A 16,217-nucleotide genomic window follows, 5' to 3' on the forward strand; every position below is an offset into this window, starting at 1 on the left:
ACCCAGTTCCTTCCCCTCCCAGCTTCCCCGGGCTGACTCCCTTTAAGCACCCATGGGCTTGAGCCAGCAGATTTGGAATTAATTGATTTATTGGGCAATGAATACACAATCTCATCCCTCCCACTCTGAAATTTAGCCAGAGGGCCTGCAACGCCACATTTTGCCAACAGGTGGTGCTGCCTAACACGAAAGCTCTCTGGCCCCGGGTCCTCAAGATGGACTTCGGGGATCATTAAAATAGCAGTCATTGGTGAGGGGCATCCTGACAGGGCACGGGGGACACAGTTACCGCCTACCACCACCACCTCCACCACTACGCAACAACAGCCATTTCAATACCAAGAACTCCGGAAGACACATCCGAATAAAGACCGTCCTTGAAACGGAATCTATTTCATTTTAAGAAAAGCTCAGTCCTGCAGTTCTTATCATTTCACCTCAGGTGGCTGAAAACTTAACTCTAGACCGGCAGCGGCCCTGGACTGGCCTTCAAGAACCCTTGCTCTCGACAAAGACTCCAGCAGTTGGAGGTTCCTCCAACCTCCAAATTCAGTTTCTGTACAAATGAACTTGCTTCCAATTAAGGAAACCTTTTGTCCGCAGGGAGAGACGCACTAGGCCTTTCCTCCTTTTGTGGCTGCAGTGGAGCCGCCAGCCGCTTTCAAGCAGCCCCGTCCTGAACACCCAGACGCAACCCCACTACCCCTCTGGCTATTCCTGATGTCTTCCTTTGTCTACAAAGTCAAAAGAACTCAGCATTCCACACCAGCAGCCTCATGATCCAGGCCTGCCTCACGCGCCAGGATCACGAGAGCCGCCTCTAACCCACCCCCAAAACAACAAAAGGATGTGCTCTGGCCTTGCCAACTTCAGTGCCTGGGACAAGCCGGCTCATGTCCGCCGCCTCGGCCGCAGGGCCCTCCACCTGCAGCGCTTTCATCCCCTCGCCTACCTGGCGTTCACCGTTCTCACCCATCACATCAGCACAACGTGACCTTGTGGGGAGCCACCTCCTCTGCTCCCAAGACACCTGGCGCATAACGATTACAGAGCACCCGTCCTGCCGTGATGCTGTCACAGTCCCCCAAAGGCTGTGGACCCATCTGGGGCACGGACTGCTTCTACTTGGCTTGTGTTTCCTCATCAGGGCTCCACACACAAAAAGCACCCGACACCTCCCCACTGAGTTGATTCTCCCTGTTGTTGATTCTGCCTGTTGTTGATTCTGCCTGTTGGCAAACACACCTGGGTCAGCGTTTCAACTTCCCAACTTAAGATCTTTTCAGTAAACCCAGGAGATGCTGGAAAAGCTGGCAGGCCGATTAGAAGCAAGAAAAACATAGCAGGAAACCCAGGGTTTAGGGAACTGTGTGTCTGGCAGGAAAAGTACACTGGGTTCCCTGCTCCCCTGAGAAACCTCGAGCTGCTTTGACATCCTCTGCCCCTTGCAAAAATCTTTCTGGATGTGTTGGCTCTGAAACAGATTTTTAAATGCTTGTAAAGCATACACACATCTGGATTGCTTACAAAAAATTGATGTTTTCAAAATGAAGTAAAAACACCTATGATCTATAAATAGGATAATTGTGAGCAAAAGAATAAACTTTCTGAAACAAAAAGGGAAAATGAGAAAAGTAAAACACAATTCTATGCGCAGAGTGTGGTCAGTGTATAATGTGAGCTATTGATTAATAGAAACAGGCAGGAACACGGGCAAATAACATTTATAATAACTACTGTTTGGTGGGAACTGACTGTGGCCCATACTCTAAGCAAAATGTTTCACCTTCACAACCTCAGTCAGTCCTCACAACCCTTCTATAAGGCAGGAATTACTCCATCAGTTTACAGACTCAGAAAGGTGAAATAACATTTCTAAGATGAAACAGAGCTAGGAATGGAATCCAGGTCTAACAACAACGTTCAACACTCACTTAATATGAACTTGTTCTGGCCGGGCGCTGTGGCTCACGCCTGTAATCCCAGCACTTTGGGAGGCCGAGGCGGGCGGATTATGAGGTCAGGAGTTCAAGACCAGGCTGACCAGTATGGTGAAACCCCATCTCTACTAAAAATCCAAAAATCAGTTGGGTGCGGTGGTGTGCGCCTGTGGTCCCAGCTACTCAGGAGGCGGAGGCAGGAGAATCACTTGAACCCGGGAGGCAGAGGTTGCAGTGAGCCGAGATTGCACCACTGCACTCCAGCCTGGGCAACAGAGCAAGACCCCGTCTCAAAAAAAAAAAAAAAAACTTGTTCCCTTTTGTGATATATTTGACTAGGTATTTTAAATCACAGTTAAAATAATAGAATTCCTGCCTTTGCAAACGGCATATGCAAAGCTCCCAGGCCTCAGAGCTTCTGAGCCTTGGGGCCTACCCACGAAGGCCAGCCTATAGCCAGACACACACGTGGCCCAGACTCACCCTGAATGGCCTCTGTTTTGTTTTCAATAAACTCGAGTCATTAAGCTTACTTTCTTATGATTTACCTCTTTTCCTAAAGTTCACATGATCATATGTGAAGCTCAAAGAGCTAGTTTCCTTGATTGATCCAGTAATTTCCTGGAAAGCAGTAAGAAACCGATGAATAATCTAACATTTTGTAATGGGCCAAGGATATTAATAGGCAACTCATTAAAAAGGAAATACAAATGGCTCAACTTATTTTTGAGTTTATTCGTAAGAGAAATGCGTATTAAAACTATAGAAACACTATTTTCTACCAGTCAGTCTGGCAAAGATCAGAAAACTCCTTAACACATGGAAAGCTCCCTTGCACAGGTGGTGTGACAACTGAGAATGTCCCTCCGCTGAGGGCAGGTTCAGCACCACCGACCGCCATGGCACACACCCTTTGACCTAGCAGTCCCACTGCTGGGAACTCATCTTTCAGATTGACGTGCGAGTGAAAAACAGCCCACATACACAATTTACTGAGGCAATGGTTGTAATTGCAAAGGACTGGATACAACTAAAATTGCCCTTCATCAAAAGGAACCCAGTTAAGTAGGTTATGGTACACCCGTGCATCCACGCAACCCGAAAGAATGGGGAAGCCCAGCCGGGCGCGGTGGCTCATGCCTATAATCCTAGCACTTCGGGAGGCTGAGGCAGGCGGATCACCTGAGGTCAAGACTTTGAGACCAGCCTGGCCAACATGGAGAAACCCTGTCTCTACTAAAAATACAAAGATTGGATGGGTGTGGTGGCACGTGCCTGTAATCCCAGCTACTCAGAGGCTGAGGCAGAATTGCTTGAACCTGGGAGGCAGAGGTTGCAGTGAGCAGAGATCGCACCACTGTACTCCAGCCTGGGCAACAAGAGCAAAACTGTCTCAAAAAAAAAAAAAAAAAAAAAAAAGAATGGGGAAGCACGTTCAGTATTGCTACGGAATTCTTCAAAATATTATTAAGTAAAAACAAAAACAAGCACTATACAAGAAACTGGTGATACAGGCGCCTCTGCGCTGCAGAAGCGGACGGCCACGGTGGGTGATACAGGCCTCTCTGCACTGGGGAAGTGGACGGCCGCGGTGGGTAATACCCAGTCATTTCACTGTACACTCCTCAGTGCCTTTTCAATTTTGAACTGTATGAACATGAGTTATTCAGAAAAACAATTAAAATACCTAACATATTGAAGGGTTCCTTGTTGCTAACATTTCTGACTTGGTTCTATTTAACTGAGCTGCTATACTCTCTCCCGCAGTATACATCCTGCCTTACAGAAGTCCACGCGGCAAGTGAAATCCAGGCAGTGTGAAAGTCACTGACCAGACCAGCGGGGACTCTGGCCCCGCTGCCGGCCGTGTAAGGGAAGAGGCCTCCCGGTGTCCAGGCCTGCGCGCCCTCCCGCTGCCTCCAGGTGGTGCTACAAGGCCTGCTGCCCGGAGCAGATGCTGGTGGCCTGGGGAGCCTCACTTGGGGCCTGGAGCTTGCTGACCAACAGGCAAAAAAACAGGCAGGCACAAGTAAGTAACATAAAATAGAAACTAACTTTATTTCTCTGGAAGAAGCAGGTACTGAATGCCGGAGCAGCAACTTTGCCGACAGGCTGGTGGGAAAACATGGAACCGCGTGGGGGAATTGCGTGGAAGAGGAAGCACTGATGTCCCTCCAGGGCGGCTGCCCCTTGGTCTCCTTCCAGCCCTGGGGCCTTGGGCCCTGGTCCCCGCCAGAGGATGGTCTGGCGCCCTTTCTCCGCTTCCTGAGCCACCTCAGGCTATTTCCAGGCACAAGATCCTGAGGCCAGCCAAGTCCCATTCAAGTCCATGGTAAGGCCACAAGTCACATTCTGCCCGACACCCCAACTGCTGCCAGGGGCCCCCTGGAAGAAGGCCCAGTCCTAAGAGGTCCCACCGGGTGCTGGTCCGCCTCTCCCTGTGGCCAACACATCCCGCCTGCCCAGGTCCAGCCTGGTTTCCTCCCAGTCTGTCACCCAGGGCAGGGCCTGGGGGTACTACCCCACCCACAGGCCCCGCCCAGGACCAGGGCCAGAGGCAGGTCATACCCAGAGCCTGCTGGGGCAGCCCTCAGGCCTGTCTTCACCCGGCCCCTTCCACATCTTGGCTGGGGCACCGGGACTGAACCAAAGTGTGCAGGGACAGCGCTGGTGCGGGAGGGATGGACAGGGCAGGGCTCCCAGCCTCCCGCAGACTTGGCCTTGCTCCATCCCTGGGAGCAGCAGGAGCAGTGGGTCCTCTAGGACTGGATGGGGGCATCTCCCCACTCCTGGTGGACGAACAGGCTCAGGTGATTCCTTCAGGCAGGCCCTCTGGCTCTCCAGACGCATCTCAGCGCCTAGAGAATGGGAAACCACCAGCACAGTTAAACAGTTTACAGAAGGTTCAGCGGGGCGGGCACCGGGGGTCACACTGGTGCCAGGCAACACCACTGGAAGCTGGCAGTCCCTGGCAAGGACTGTAAAATTTATCATCCTGGATGTCTTTTCTCTGTACTTTAATAAACTATGAGTAAACTAACAGAAGAGCACTCCTGCGTATTACAGAATCCGAAGACGACAGGTGGGATAGAGCCCAAAGCCTATGTGGATGCAAATCAGTAAGAACCACCCGAGACAGCGACAGACAGGTGACACGGAGTGCCTGCGTCCCAGGTGCAAATCAGTAAGAACCACCCGAGACAGTGACAGACAGGTGACACGGAGTGCCTGCGTCCCGGGTGCAAATCGGTAAGAACCACCCGAGACAGTGACAGACAGGTGACAGGGAGTGCCTGCGTCCCAGGTGCAAATCAGTAAGAACCACCCGAGACAGTGACAGACAGGTGACAGCGAGTGCCTGCATCCCGGGTGCAAATCAGTAAGAACCACCCGAGACAGCGACAGACAGGTGACACGGAGTGCCTGCATCCCGGGTGCAAATCAGTAAGAACCACCCGAGACAGTGACAGACAGGTGACAGCCAGTGCCTGCGTCCCGGGTGCAAATCAGTAAGAACCACCCGAGACAGTGACAGACAGGTGACAGCGAGTGCCTGCGTCCCAGATGCAAATCAGTAAGAACCACCCGAGACAGTGACAGACAGGTGACACGGAATGCCTGCGTCCCAGCTGCAAATCAGTAAGAACCACCCGAGACAGTGACAGACAGGTGACAGGGAGTGCCTGCATCCCGGGTGCAAATCAGTAAGAACCACCCGAGACAGTAACAGACAGGTGACAGCGAGTGCCTGCGTCCCAGATGCAAATCAGTAAGAACCACCCGAGACAGTGACAGACAGGTGACACGGAGTGCCTGCATCCCAGATGCAAATCAGTAAGAACCACCTGAGACAGTGACAGACAGGTGACAGCGAGTGCCTGCGTCCCAGGTGCAAATCAGTAAGGACCACCCGAGACAGTGACAGACAGGTGACAGCGAGTGCCTGCGTCCCAGGTGCAAATCAGTAAGAACCACCCGAGACAGTGACAGACAGGTGACAGCGAGTGCCTGCGTCCCAGATGCAAATCAGTAAGAACCACCCGAGACAGTGACAGACAGGTGACACCGAGTGCCTGCATCCCAGGTGCAAATCAGTAAGGACCACCCGAGACAGTGACAGACAGGTGACAGCGAGTGCCTGCGTCCCGGTTGCAAATCAGTAAGAACCACCCGAGACAGTGACAGACAGACAGGTGACAGCGAGTGCCTGCGTCCTGGGTGCAAATCAGTAAGAACCACCTGAGACAGTGACAGACAGGTGACACGGAGTGCCTGCATCCCAGGTGCAAATCAGTTAAGAACGACCGGAGACAGTGACAGACAGGTGACACGGAGTGCCTGCATCCCAGATGCAAATCAGTAAAAATCACCCGAGACAGTGACAGACAGGTGACAGCGAGTGCCTGCGTCCCGGGTGCAAATCAGTAAGAACCACCCGAGACAGTGACAGACAGGTGACACGGAGTGCCTGCATCCCAGATGCAAATCAGTAAAAATCACCCGAGACAGTGACAGACAGGTGACAGCGAGTGCCTGCGTCCCGGGTGCAAATCAGTAAGAACCACCCGAGACAGTGACAGACAGGTGACAGCGAGTGCCTGCGTCCTGGGTGCAAATCAGTAAGAACCACCCGAGACAGCGACAGACAGGTGACACGGAGTGCCTGCGTCCTGGGTGCAAATCAGTAAGAACCACCCGAGACAGTGACAGACAGGTGACAGCGAGTGCCTGCGTCCCGGGTGCAAATCAGTAAGAACCACCCGAGACAGCGACAGACAGGTGACACGGAGTGCCTGCGTCACAGGTGCAGATCAGTAAGAACCACCTGAGACAGTGACAGACAGGTGACACGGAGTGCCTGCATCCCAGCTGCAGATCAGTAAGAACCACCCGAGACAGTGACAGACAGGTGACACGGAGTGCCTGCATCCCAGGTGCAAATCAGTAAGAACCACCCGAGACAGTATGGGACAGACAGGTGACACGGAGTGCCTGCATCCCAGGTGCAAATCAGTAAGAACCACCCGAGACAGTGACAGACAGGTGACATAGAGTGCCTGCATCCCAGGTGCAAATCAGTAAGAACCACCCGAGACAATATGGGACAGACAGGTGACACCGAGTGCCTGCATCCCAGGTGCAAATCCGTAAGAACCACCCGAGACAGTGACAGACAGGTGACACGGAGTGCCTGCATCCCAGGTGCAAATCAGTTAAGAACGACCGGAGACAGTATGGGACAGACAGGTGACACGGAGTGCCTGCATCCCAGGTGCAAATCAGTTAAGAACAACCGGAGACAGTATGGGACAGACAGGTGACACGGAGTGCCTGCATCCTGGCGCCAGGCATGCTGGGCGCAATAAGACAGACATGTCCCCCATCCATCGCGCCGGTCCCTTCCACGGGGTGGGCACTATTATCTACACGCTTTATATGTGGAGAAACTCCGCACCGTGCACAAGGCCACGCTGCTGGGACAAGGGCAGCAGGTATCTCCAGGGCCTGGCCCGTGTCAGCCCCGCCTCCCGCCAGTGCCTCCTGCCATGATGCTGGCTCCAGCCATGTGACCTCAGTTCACTTCTTTTTGAGTTGACAGCGCTCTCATATACATATTTACATAATATATAAAGTGTGTTTATATATGTATATATTTTAAATGTCTATATATTTTGTTACACTATAATATAATCCTTTTACAGGAAAGACAATATATTTTCTTTTTAGAGAAAATTTTTTTTTTTGGAGACAGTCTCCCTCTGTCACCCAGGATGGAGTGCAGTGGTGCAATCTCAGCTCACAGCAACCTCCGCCTCCCAGGTTGAAGCGATTCTCCTGCCTCAGCCTCCCCAGTAGGTGGGATTACAGGTGCCCACCACCATACCCAGTTAATTTTTGTATTTTTAGTAGAGACCTGGTCTCGCCATGTTGGCCAGGCTGGTCTCGAACTCCTGACCTCAGGTGATCCTCCCTCATTGGCCTCCCACAGTGCTGGGGATTACAGCCATGAGCCACGGTGCCCAGCCAACACTGAAATTTTAAATGTTACTTTAAACAGAAATATGGAAACACAGAGGTGAGAAAGAGGTGTGCACATCATGGGGTCCTAAAAAGTGCCATTCCTGGAGCTGCTCAGGGTCACTGCAGGTGCTAGGGAAGCAAGCCTCCTTCAACCAGAGAGGCTCCAATTCCCTCTTGTACTCGTTTGAAAACCAAGTGGCTAAAATGTCCAAATAAACACATTTAGGAAAAACGATTTGCTGGGCCCTGTGAGCGCCTCCCTCCCGCAGCTGGAGAGCTGTGTCTCCCTGGCCGGGAGCGGCCTGCGAGGTTGTTGGGCTTCCTCCCAGTGTGGCAGGCTCTGAGACAGCCCTCCTGGGGCACGGAGCGGGGCAGACTGTGGGGCTCACTCACTTGTGGTGGGCAGGGCCCCAGGAGCCCAGAAGGTGGCAGCCGGCCTGCTCCAGGTTCCAGTCGAACATCTCCAGCACTTTGTGGCACTCCCCTCTGGGCCGTAGACCCAGCCCGAAGAGCTGCTCCACCTGGGGGTAAGGGTGGCGCCATGGACACGCGGGCCCAGGGCACCAACTAGGGTGGGGAAGAGGAGAGTCGGAGCCAGGGGGCGTGGGGCTGGGGGCAGCAGAACCAGGCTTCAGGGTCCCTGAAAGCCAGAGTGAGCAGGAGGTGGCGGTACCTTCAGATACTGGGCAGCCCTCTGCACGCTCCAGCCGTGGCACTGCAGGGCCGCCTGGCACTCCTCTGTGGTCACCCCATGCACCATGGCCTGCAGCTGGGCACACCCACCCCTGTCAGCACCACTAGGGCCCACTGCTCCAGGCCCCTTGGGCCCTGCCCCGCCTCGCCCACAGCCAGGCTGGGTGCTCACCATCTGGATCTTGTCTGCTGGCCGGCCCGCCTCTGGCCCATCGCCAGGGCAGCCCCTCTGTGGCAGCCGAGCAGTGGCCCTCGGGGGTGGTGGCCGGGCCCCTGGGTTGCTGTTGTTGGTGGAGAAGTTGGCCTTGGGGTCCAAGGCAGCCTGGGGCATCGGCCGCACGGTGGCCGTGGGGGCGGCGGGGGCTGGGGTGCTGGGTGGGGGCAGCAGCAGAGGCACAGGCAGGGGGGCCGGCTCCTCGGGGCTCTGGGCCTCACGCAGGAAGCGCTGGTAGCGCTCCAGGTAGGATGGTCGCTCGGGCAGCAAGTAATAGTGGGTGCTGCTGACCTTCTTGCCATCCCGGACGATGGGCAGGATGCAGGGACCAGCCCGCGGGCCAGGGGCCTGGATCACCTGGGGGGTGGCGTACTTGGGGTCTGAGGCAAAGCTCTGGGTGGTGGGCATGGTCTTCCCAGGTGAGCTTGAGAGCCGGGGTGGCAGCGGGGAGCTGCCAGGTGGTACCAGGGGGCTGGGTGTCCTCGAGCCTTGAGGGGACAGGGGCTCCCGCGGAGGCACCCGGGGAGGGGAAGCAGGTCCAGGCCACCGGCTGGTCTCCTCCTCGCCCGAGGGGGCTGGAGACAGCTGGACGTGTGGGCGCGTGGGCCGAGGGGGGATGGGTACCCGAGGAGGCACCTGGGGCTTGTCGTCACCCCCCGGGCTGGGAGAGGGGGCCGGGGAGCCGGCCGGAGCCTGCAGTTGCCTCATGCACTCCTGCTGTAGCGCCTGGAAGATCTCTGCCGTCTGTGCGGAGCTGGGCGGCTTGCCCCCACCCTGGGGCGGGAGGAACAGGTTGTCCTCCAGGGGAGGGGGCGGCCGCGCCTGCTCAGGCACAAAGGCGTAGTTGGTCTGGCCCTGGCTGGGCCCGGCAGGGACCCCCGCGCCCACGAGGGTGCTGTTGATGGAGCAGATCTCAAAGTCATCCTCATCCTGGGCCACGTCGTCATAGGCGGGCGGGGGGGGCAGCGGGCGTGCGTCCCAGTCCACCACAGGTGTGGGGTGCAGAGGCCGGGGCAGTGCCCGCGTGGGGCTCTGAGGCGGGGTCTCGTCCAGCAGGGAGCAGGCGTCCATGGCCAGCTGCGCCAGGGAGGGCGCGCAGGGCCGTAGGGCCGGGACCACGGGCTCCTCACCAAAGTCGATGAGCGTGACCTCAGCCCCGCTGCCTCGGCTGGCCTTGGTGCCCGGCACCCGCGCCGAGGGCTTCGCCAGCCACAGCCCTCGGGGCAGGCCTGGCTTCCGCAGGCCCAGCCTCTTGAAGTCACTGGACAAGGGGTCTTGGTCCTCGCTCACAGGGTCATAGGTTGGTTCTGTGATGGAAAGGGAGAGGCCAACAGGAAGGCAGTCAGGCAGGGTCTGGGGCACGAGGGGAGGTGGCACGTGGGAAAGAAAGCCGAGTGTCCCCCAGCAACCCTCCACTCCCAACTCCCCCCGAGGTCTGAGGTCAGCCACCAGCGGCCAGGTTCTCAGCGCACCTCCGACCACTCCATCAGGAGGGCGGAACCTGCTCTGCCCGGCAGCCCCATGTGGGCCGGTGAGCCCCGCCTCCCTCCGTCTAAGCTGCAGCAAGCAACACTGGCTCCTGCCTGACGCTGCCTCCACCAGCACAAGACCCCGGCAGCCCTGCTCCTGCACCCTGGCGAGTTAGTAAGCCCTCATCCCCGTCCCTGTCACGGCACACCATTAGTGCAGGCACGGAGCCGCCTCCTGCCATCAGGGGCTATAGGGACTATCCTTGGAGAGGACAGCACTCCTGACCAACGGCCACAAGGCCCAGACAGCGCCTGCAGGTCTGGGAGGCAGCGAGGCCGAGGCAGAAGCCAGGGCCACACTCGTGCTCCAGAAGCTCAGACAGGTCTGGGAGGGAGTGAGGCCGAGGCGGAAGCCAGGGCCACACTCGTGAGCAGAAGCCCAGGCTCTGGGGGGCGGGCTCGGGGGGGGGCCGGCATGCTAGGCCAGGGCAGCCTCGGAAGCTCACAGCACACACCCACCTCCCCTCCGGCCCAGCCGCCCAGGCTCTGTACCTTCCAGGAGAGGAGTGAGAGAGAGGGGGCGGGGGCGGGGGCCAAGGCATCGGAAGCAGCCCCACTTACTCTGAGTGAAGAAGGCAGGCTGAGGTGGGCGAGGTGGAGGCTCCCCTGCAAGAAAGGCCATGCGGACAGGGGGAGAGGGACAGAGCAGGACAGAGGACAAAGGAGGGAGACGGCCAGACGAGAGGGCAGAGTATAGAGAGAGAGGAAGGGAGAGAAGTGAATGGGGGCGAGTGAATGTACAAGCCCCCAGCATACAGGAGGCCGCGGGCGGCAGGATGAGGAACACGGCGGTCCAGTATGATAGGCAGAGGACCGGGAGATGGAGGAGGCTCCAGGCAGAGCCGGAGCCATGGGGTGGTTTTGGCTTGGGACAGGAGAGCAGGATTAGGGGGAAGTGAGGAAAGCCAGAATCTGAGCTCGGCCGTGGAAGGAGGGAGGAGGCCCACCTCGGCGGATACAGCTGCCTGTCTTCCACCCCACGCCCAGCCGGAGCCAGGGACACAGCTGTCCTGCCTGCTGCCCTGACCCCACTGTCCCCAAAGACAGAACAGCAGCCTTAGGGTGGCCTGTGAAGACAGTGCCCCTTCCTGAGTAGCCAATGAGTTAGGGACACCAGGGAGCAGAGGGGCTCTTACTTTTCACCCCTCCTAGATGCTGGGGGGGCCGGGAGGTGCTCAGTTCCACGCTCAGGAGGTCGGGGGGGTCCATGGGGTTTCCCAGATACAGTCTGTGGGGGAGAGAGCTGGGTCAAGAGAGCAGGGGAAGCGTGTGGAGGGGTGGCAGAATCTCATCAGAGCCCCCTCGTCCTGGAGGAAACCGGGTGTAGTCTTGGGTCTGAAGCACAGGACTCGCGCCTCCCAGTCCACAGAACCTGACCGCACATCTCAGCTGGGGGGTGTCCTGGAGAGAGGGCAGAGAAAGGACACCTGACCCCAGGATGGAAAGCCTAGGACCTCAGGGGCTCCAACTACACCCTACAAGGGCAGAGGTGGTCCTCCACAACCCCCCAGGCCCCCAGCCCACACCAGGCAGCCGCCAGAGGGCAGACACTCCTGTCCCGCAGGCCACGATGTGGGGCCTAAGAACGGGGCATCCCAGCTACGGTGCCCAGCCAGGGTGGGCAGCAGGCACCCTTCTGCCAAATGGCCAGGAGGTGCGGGAGAGGCTGGGCCACCTGTCCTGCTCTGGATCCACCCTCCATCCCTGCACCAACTGTCAGTATCTGAGACTTAGTCACTGGGGCTGATTAAAGCCTGGAGGAATGGGGCTGGGCTGGCCACGGCATGCCAGGAGTGGGGCAGAGGGCACCAGCCTCTCCTGGAGGTGTCTGCAGTCTTTCACCCCAACTCTCAGGCCCTTGCTGGGTTCTTTTTAGGCAAAACACATGGGCTGAGCCCTGTGAGCTTGGGGTTCCAGTGTGTGTGGGCCTGCTGTGTGGGGTTCTGGTGTGTGGGGGCCCGCTGTGTGGGGTTCTGGTGTGTGGGGTTCTGGTGTGTGGGGGCCTGCTGTGTGGGGTTCTGGTGTGTGGGGGCCCACTGTGTGGGGTTCTGGTGTGTGTGGGCCCGCTGTGTGGGTTCTGGTGTGTGGGGGCCCGCTGTGTGGGGTTCTGGTGTGTGGGGTTCTGCTGTGTGGGGTTCTGGTGTGTGGGGTTCTGCTGTGTGGGGGCCTGCTGTGTGGGGTTCCGGTGTGTGGGGGCCCGCTGTGTGGGGTTCTGGTGTGTGGGGGCCTGCTGTGTGGGGTTCTGGTGTGTGGGGGCCTCCTGTGTGGGGTTCTGCTGTGTGGGGTTCTGCTGTGTGGGGTTCTGCTGTGTGGGGTTCTGGTGTGTGGGGTTCTGGTGTGTGGGGGCCCGCTGTGTGGGGTTCTGGTGTGTGGGGCCCGGTGGGTGAAGGCCCCTGCTTTCCACGCCTCTCAGGGCAGACCAGAGTATCAGAAGTCAGCAGGAGAAGGGCTGCAGAGGCCAGGGGCCTGGAATCCCCCTGCGGCCAGCAGAGAGGCTTGGAGGCCTGGCGCAAGAAGCTTTGGGGGGGGGGAGGGTGGCATCCCGGAAGTGACTGATTCTGCATGTCCTTCTCAGATGCCCCTCGGTGGCCTTATCCTCTTACACAGGAGACAGGGCCTCTCCCAGGTATGGAGTGAGCTCCGTAGAGTACTGTGTGGTGGGGAGGCGGAGCTGCCACCTAACGTTCCCTCTGCAGTCCCCAAGGTCCCCAGTCCCGCTCTGGCAGGCTCACTCCCATGTGGACCTGCACACATCCCCAGGGCCTGAGCCAGCAGGTTCACGTCTCCAGGACTCTGGCACCACCAGCAGGAGAAGGAAAACCACTGCTCGCGTGCAGGGGTCACAGGGTCACAGGGTCACAAGGGGCCACAGGGGGGGTCATGGGAGAAGCTCTCCTCCTCAGCAGCTCCCACCGGGTTCCTCCCAAGTTCATTTTCCTAAGGCCCGAGTACCAAGAGGGGTTACAGCTGTGGCTCCGGGGACCTTTCCACCAAACAGGAGTCCATCCTCAGAAGCTCCTGACCCTACTTTCATCTACTGTGAGTGGGAAAGCTTCTCTCAGGACCCCTGCATCTGAGCAGCAAGTGCTAATTCAGAGTGCATTTACAGCCTTCCCCTCATTGAGGGGTGGACCTGTTTCACAGATGAAGTGTCTCAGAGTTAGGAGATCGGCCCCCCAAAGCTTGAAAATGGCAGGGACAGCATTCCCCTGGAGAACCCTCCCCGGAGAACCCTCCCCTGGAGAACATTCCCCTGGAGAACCCTCCCCCGGAGAACCCTCCCCCGGAGAACCCTCCCCCGGAGAACCCTCCCCCGGAGAACCCTCCCCCGGAGAACCCTCCCCTGGAGAACACTCCCCTGGAGAACCCCCACCAGGCTGGGCTTCCTAGGGTTCCACAGCTTCCCGAGAGTAAGGCCAGGGTGAGGAGGGGAGAGTGGCGGGACGGGGGCTGAAGCCCGGGCGAGAGGGTGAAGAGCAGGTTCCGCCCACGCGTGCCGTGCTGAAGGCCCTGGAGTCCCGAGCGGGGCCAGGTCAGCATCCATCCCCGCCCAGTACTCACTCGTCAATCCTGTCCGGGAAGCCCCAGCAGTGGCGGGGGTCACTGTCGCCATGCCCTGTGTGGATGAAGCTGTTCTGCAGGGGCTGGCTGATGTCCTGAGCCGACAGGCCGGCCACGGAGGTCACCACGTTGCGAGGGAAGGGCCCCACACACAGCGTCCGTGTGTTCTGGCCACGCCACCAGTAGTTCTCGGCCCTGCGCGACAGAGATGGCACGGTGAACGCCAGGCGTGGCGGGGCAGCCCCGGCACTGGGACCCTCCTCACACCCTGGCCACTGTGGCAGAACGGGGATGGAGCTCAGGCCTCAGGACCAGGCTGTGTGCTACCGGCCCTCCTCCCGCACAGCCCCCGTGACCCACCACGCCCCGTACAGGCCTGTTTGCACACGGCCTTACCCACAACTCTCTAGGTGGGTCAGGCAGCTTTCCCTACGGTTTGCAAATGAGGAGGCACGCTGCTGCAGCACGCACTTTCCCTACGGTTTGCAAATAAGGAGGCATGCTAGAGGTGTGCTGCTGCAGCAGGCAACATGACCTGTCCACGGTTACCAGAAAGATCCCAGCAGACCTGGGACCCAATGCCAGCTTTCAGGTCTGTGGGGCCAGCGCCCCGCCCACACCTCCTCCTCACCCCTCAGTCCCCTGGCAAGGCCGGGGCCCCAGTCCTCTTCTGGCCACTTGATTTCACTCCTCGGCTGGGTTCCAGGAGTTCTGAGAGGTGCGGGGGTGCCGGGGTACACCGAGGGCCTCGCACTAGGGTGGGGGCCAGGCCTCCAGCTACAACCTGCCTCCCGCATGCAGACCCGGGAGAGTCTAGAAGCACTCGGGCAACTCGGTCCCTCTCTCCACCGCTTCACCTGCTTCCGGAGCTTTCCACCACCTCCCGGAAGGCCTGCGGGAGCCTCCCCGTCTCCTCAGGAGGGGCTCTACTTGTGTCCAAAAGGGAACTCAGCACTCCCACAGTGACCAGACAGTAGGGCTGCCAGTCCCCCTCTGACCTCAGACACGAAACCTCTGCTGATGTGGCCTAAGCCGGGGCCTGGGCAGGGGCAGGGGCAGGGGCAGGCAGGCCAGGAAGCACAGGGCTCCCGCAAGACACTCCTGACTCCCGAAGGCTCTCACAGGCTGTGAGGCTCCTGCGTCTGCTGCTGGACTTGTCATACGTGATGCCGTGAGCAGAGTCTGGGCACGCGGGGGCAGTGACAGCCCCATGGGCAGAGTCTGGGCAGGCGGGGGCGGTGACAGCCCCGTGGGCAGAGTCTGGGCAGGCGGGGGCGGTGACAGCCCCGAGCTGCTAGGGTGGACACGTGTGGCACCACACTGCATGCCCTCCCCACCAACCCCCACTTCTCCTGTCCCAGGGCCAAAGCGTGAAGAAGGGCTCCTCTGAAACCCAGCCAGGCCGGGGAGAGAGGACGGAGGAGGTGGCGACACCTGGGCACCCAGACCCACAGCCTTGTGAGGTGACGAGGCCTGGCTGGAGCGGGGTGACTCCGGAACAGCCCATCCCAGAGACCAAAGTCAAACCCGAGAGCACCACGGTCCGCGGGGAGGTGGGAGGTGCGGGGAGGTGGGAGGTGCAGGGAGGTGGGGGGGCGCGGGGAGGCGAGGGGCGCGGGGCTGTGCTCCCCCTGCCCAGCCTCCTCATACACAGGGCCACTGGCCTGGCCCCACCACACACAGCCACTCTGTGATTCCCACCCTGCCTGCAGGGCGGGAAGGAAGGAGAGGACAATACCCCGAGACGAGACGAGTCCCATCTGAAAAATAGCAGGGCCACTCGAAGGAGCAGAGCCACGGCTCCCCAGCACGCACACAGCCTCCCACAGTGGCCCGTAGAGGAGGAACCCTGGCACGGGCTGGGCTGCGGCTCTCCCGCTACACCCACGGGCTCCCTGGTGGCTGCCGCGGGCCAGACGCTGGACTCTGCTCTCCACACCTCTTCAGAGGCGCTCAGTAACCGGGTGAGAATGCCGCTGAGGCCGAGACCTTGCTCAGAGCAGTGTGACTCGTGCCCAAGGCAGGTCACTCCTTCTGGCCTTTCCCTTCCGCCAACACTGCCCAGCTCCAGGCGCAGAAGCCTCCTTTGGGACCCACTTCTGAGAGGGAAAGAAGACATCAAGCCCACCTCCCTTACTGCAGGTATGGCCGAGGCAAGAGCCCCTATGGCTGCTGGGAGTCCTGACACCACTCGAAAAAACATGCTTGCTCCTGGGGGAAGGAGAGTAAGAGTGCGGAGGACGTGTGCAGGAAGCTCCC

The 16,217-nt window shown here is 58.8% G+C and overlaps 1 protein-coding gene across 43 annotated transcripts in view; it reads right to left on the reverse strand.

The window, feature by feature from the left end:
• Window positions 1-3,974: 3,974 nt before the first annotated feature.
• TNK2 (tyrosine kinase non receptor 2) overlaps window positions 3,975-16,217 on the reverse strand; it is a 46,877-nt gene continuing 34,634 nt past the window's right edge. For 10 of the 43 annotated variants that reach the window (XM_054681356.2, XM_063806468.1, XM_063806473.1 and 7 more), the window contains 6 exons: window positions 13,959-14,153; window positions 11,534-11,625; window positions 8,827-10,175; window positions 8,635-8,730; window positions 8,355-8,482; window positions 3,975-4,798 (listed from right to left, as the gene is read on the reverse strand). In XM_054681356.2, coding sequence (XP_054537331.1) covers window positions 4,792-4,798; window positions 8,355-8,482; window positions 8,635-8,730; window positions 8,827-10,175; window positions 11,534-11,625; window positions 13,959-14,153 — 1,867 coding nt within the window. In that variant the 3' untranslated portion in view covers window positions 3,975-4,791. Of the gene's footprint in view, window positions 4,799-8,354; window positions 8,602-8,634; window positions 8,731-8,826; window positions 10,176-10,889; window positions 11,004-11,533; window positions 11,626-13,958; window positions 14,154-16,217 lie in introns of those variants that run through there. The other 33 variants (XM_016942559.4, XM_063806470.1, XM_063806459.1 and 30 more) reach the window with 9 other exon arrangements.

Source organism: Pan troglodytes, chromosome 2 (assembly GCF_028858775.2).
Source record: "Pan troglodytes isolate AG18354 chromosome 2, NHGRI_mPanTro3-v2.0_pri, whole genome shotgun sequence".
NCBI lineage: Eukaryota > Metazoa > Chordata > Mammalia > Primates > Hominidae > Pan > Pan troglodytes.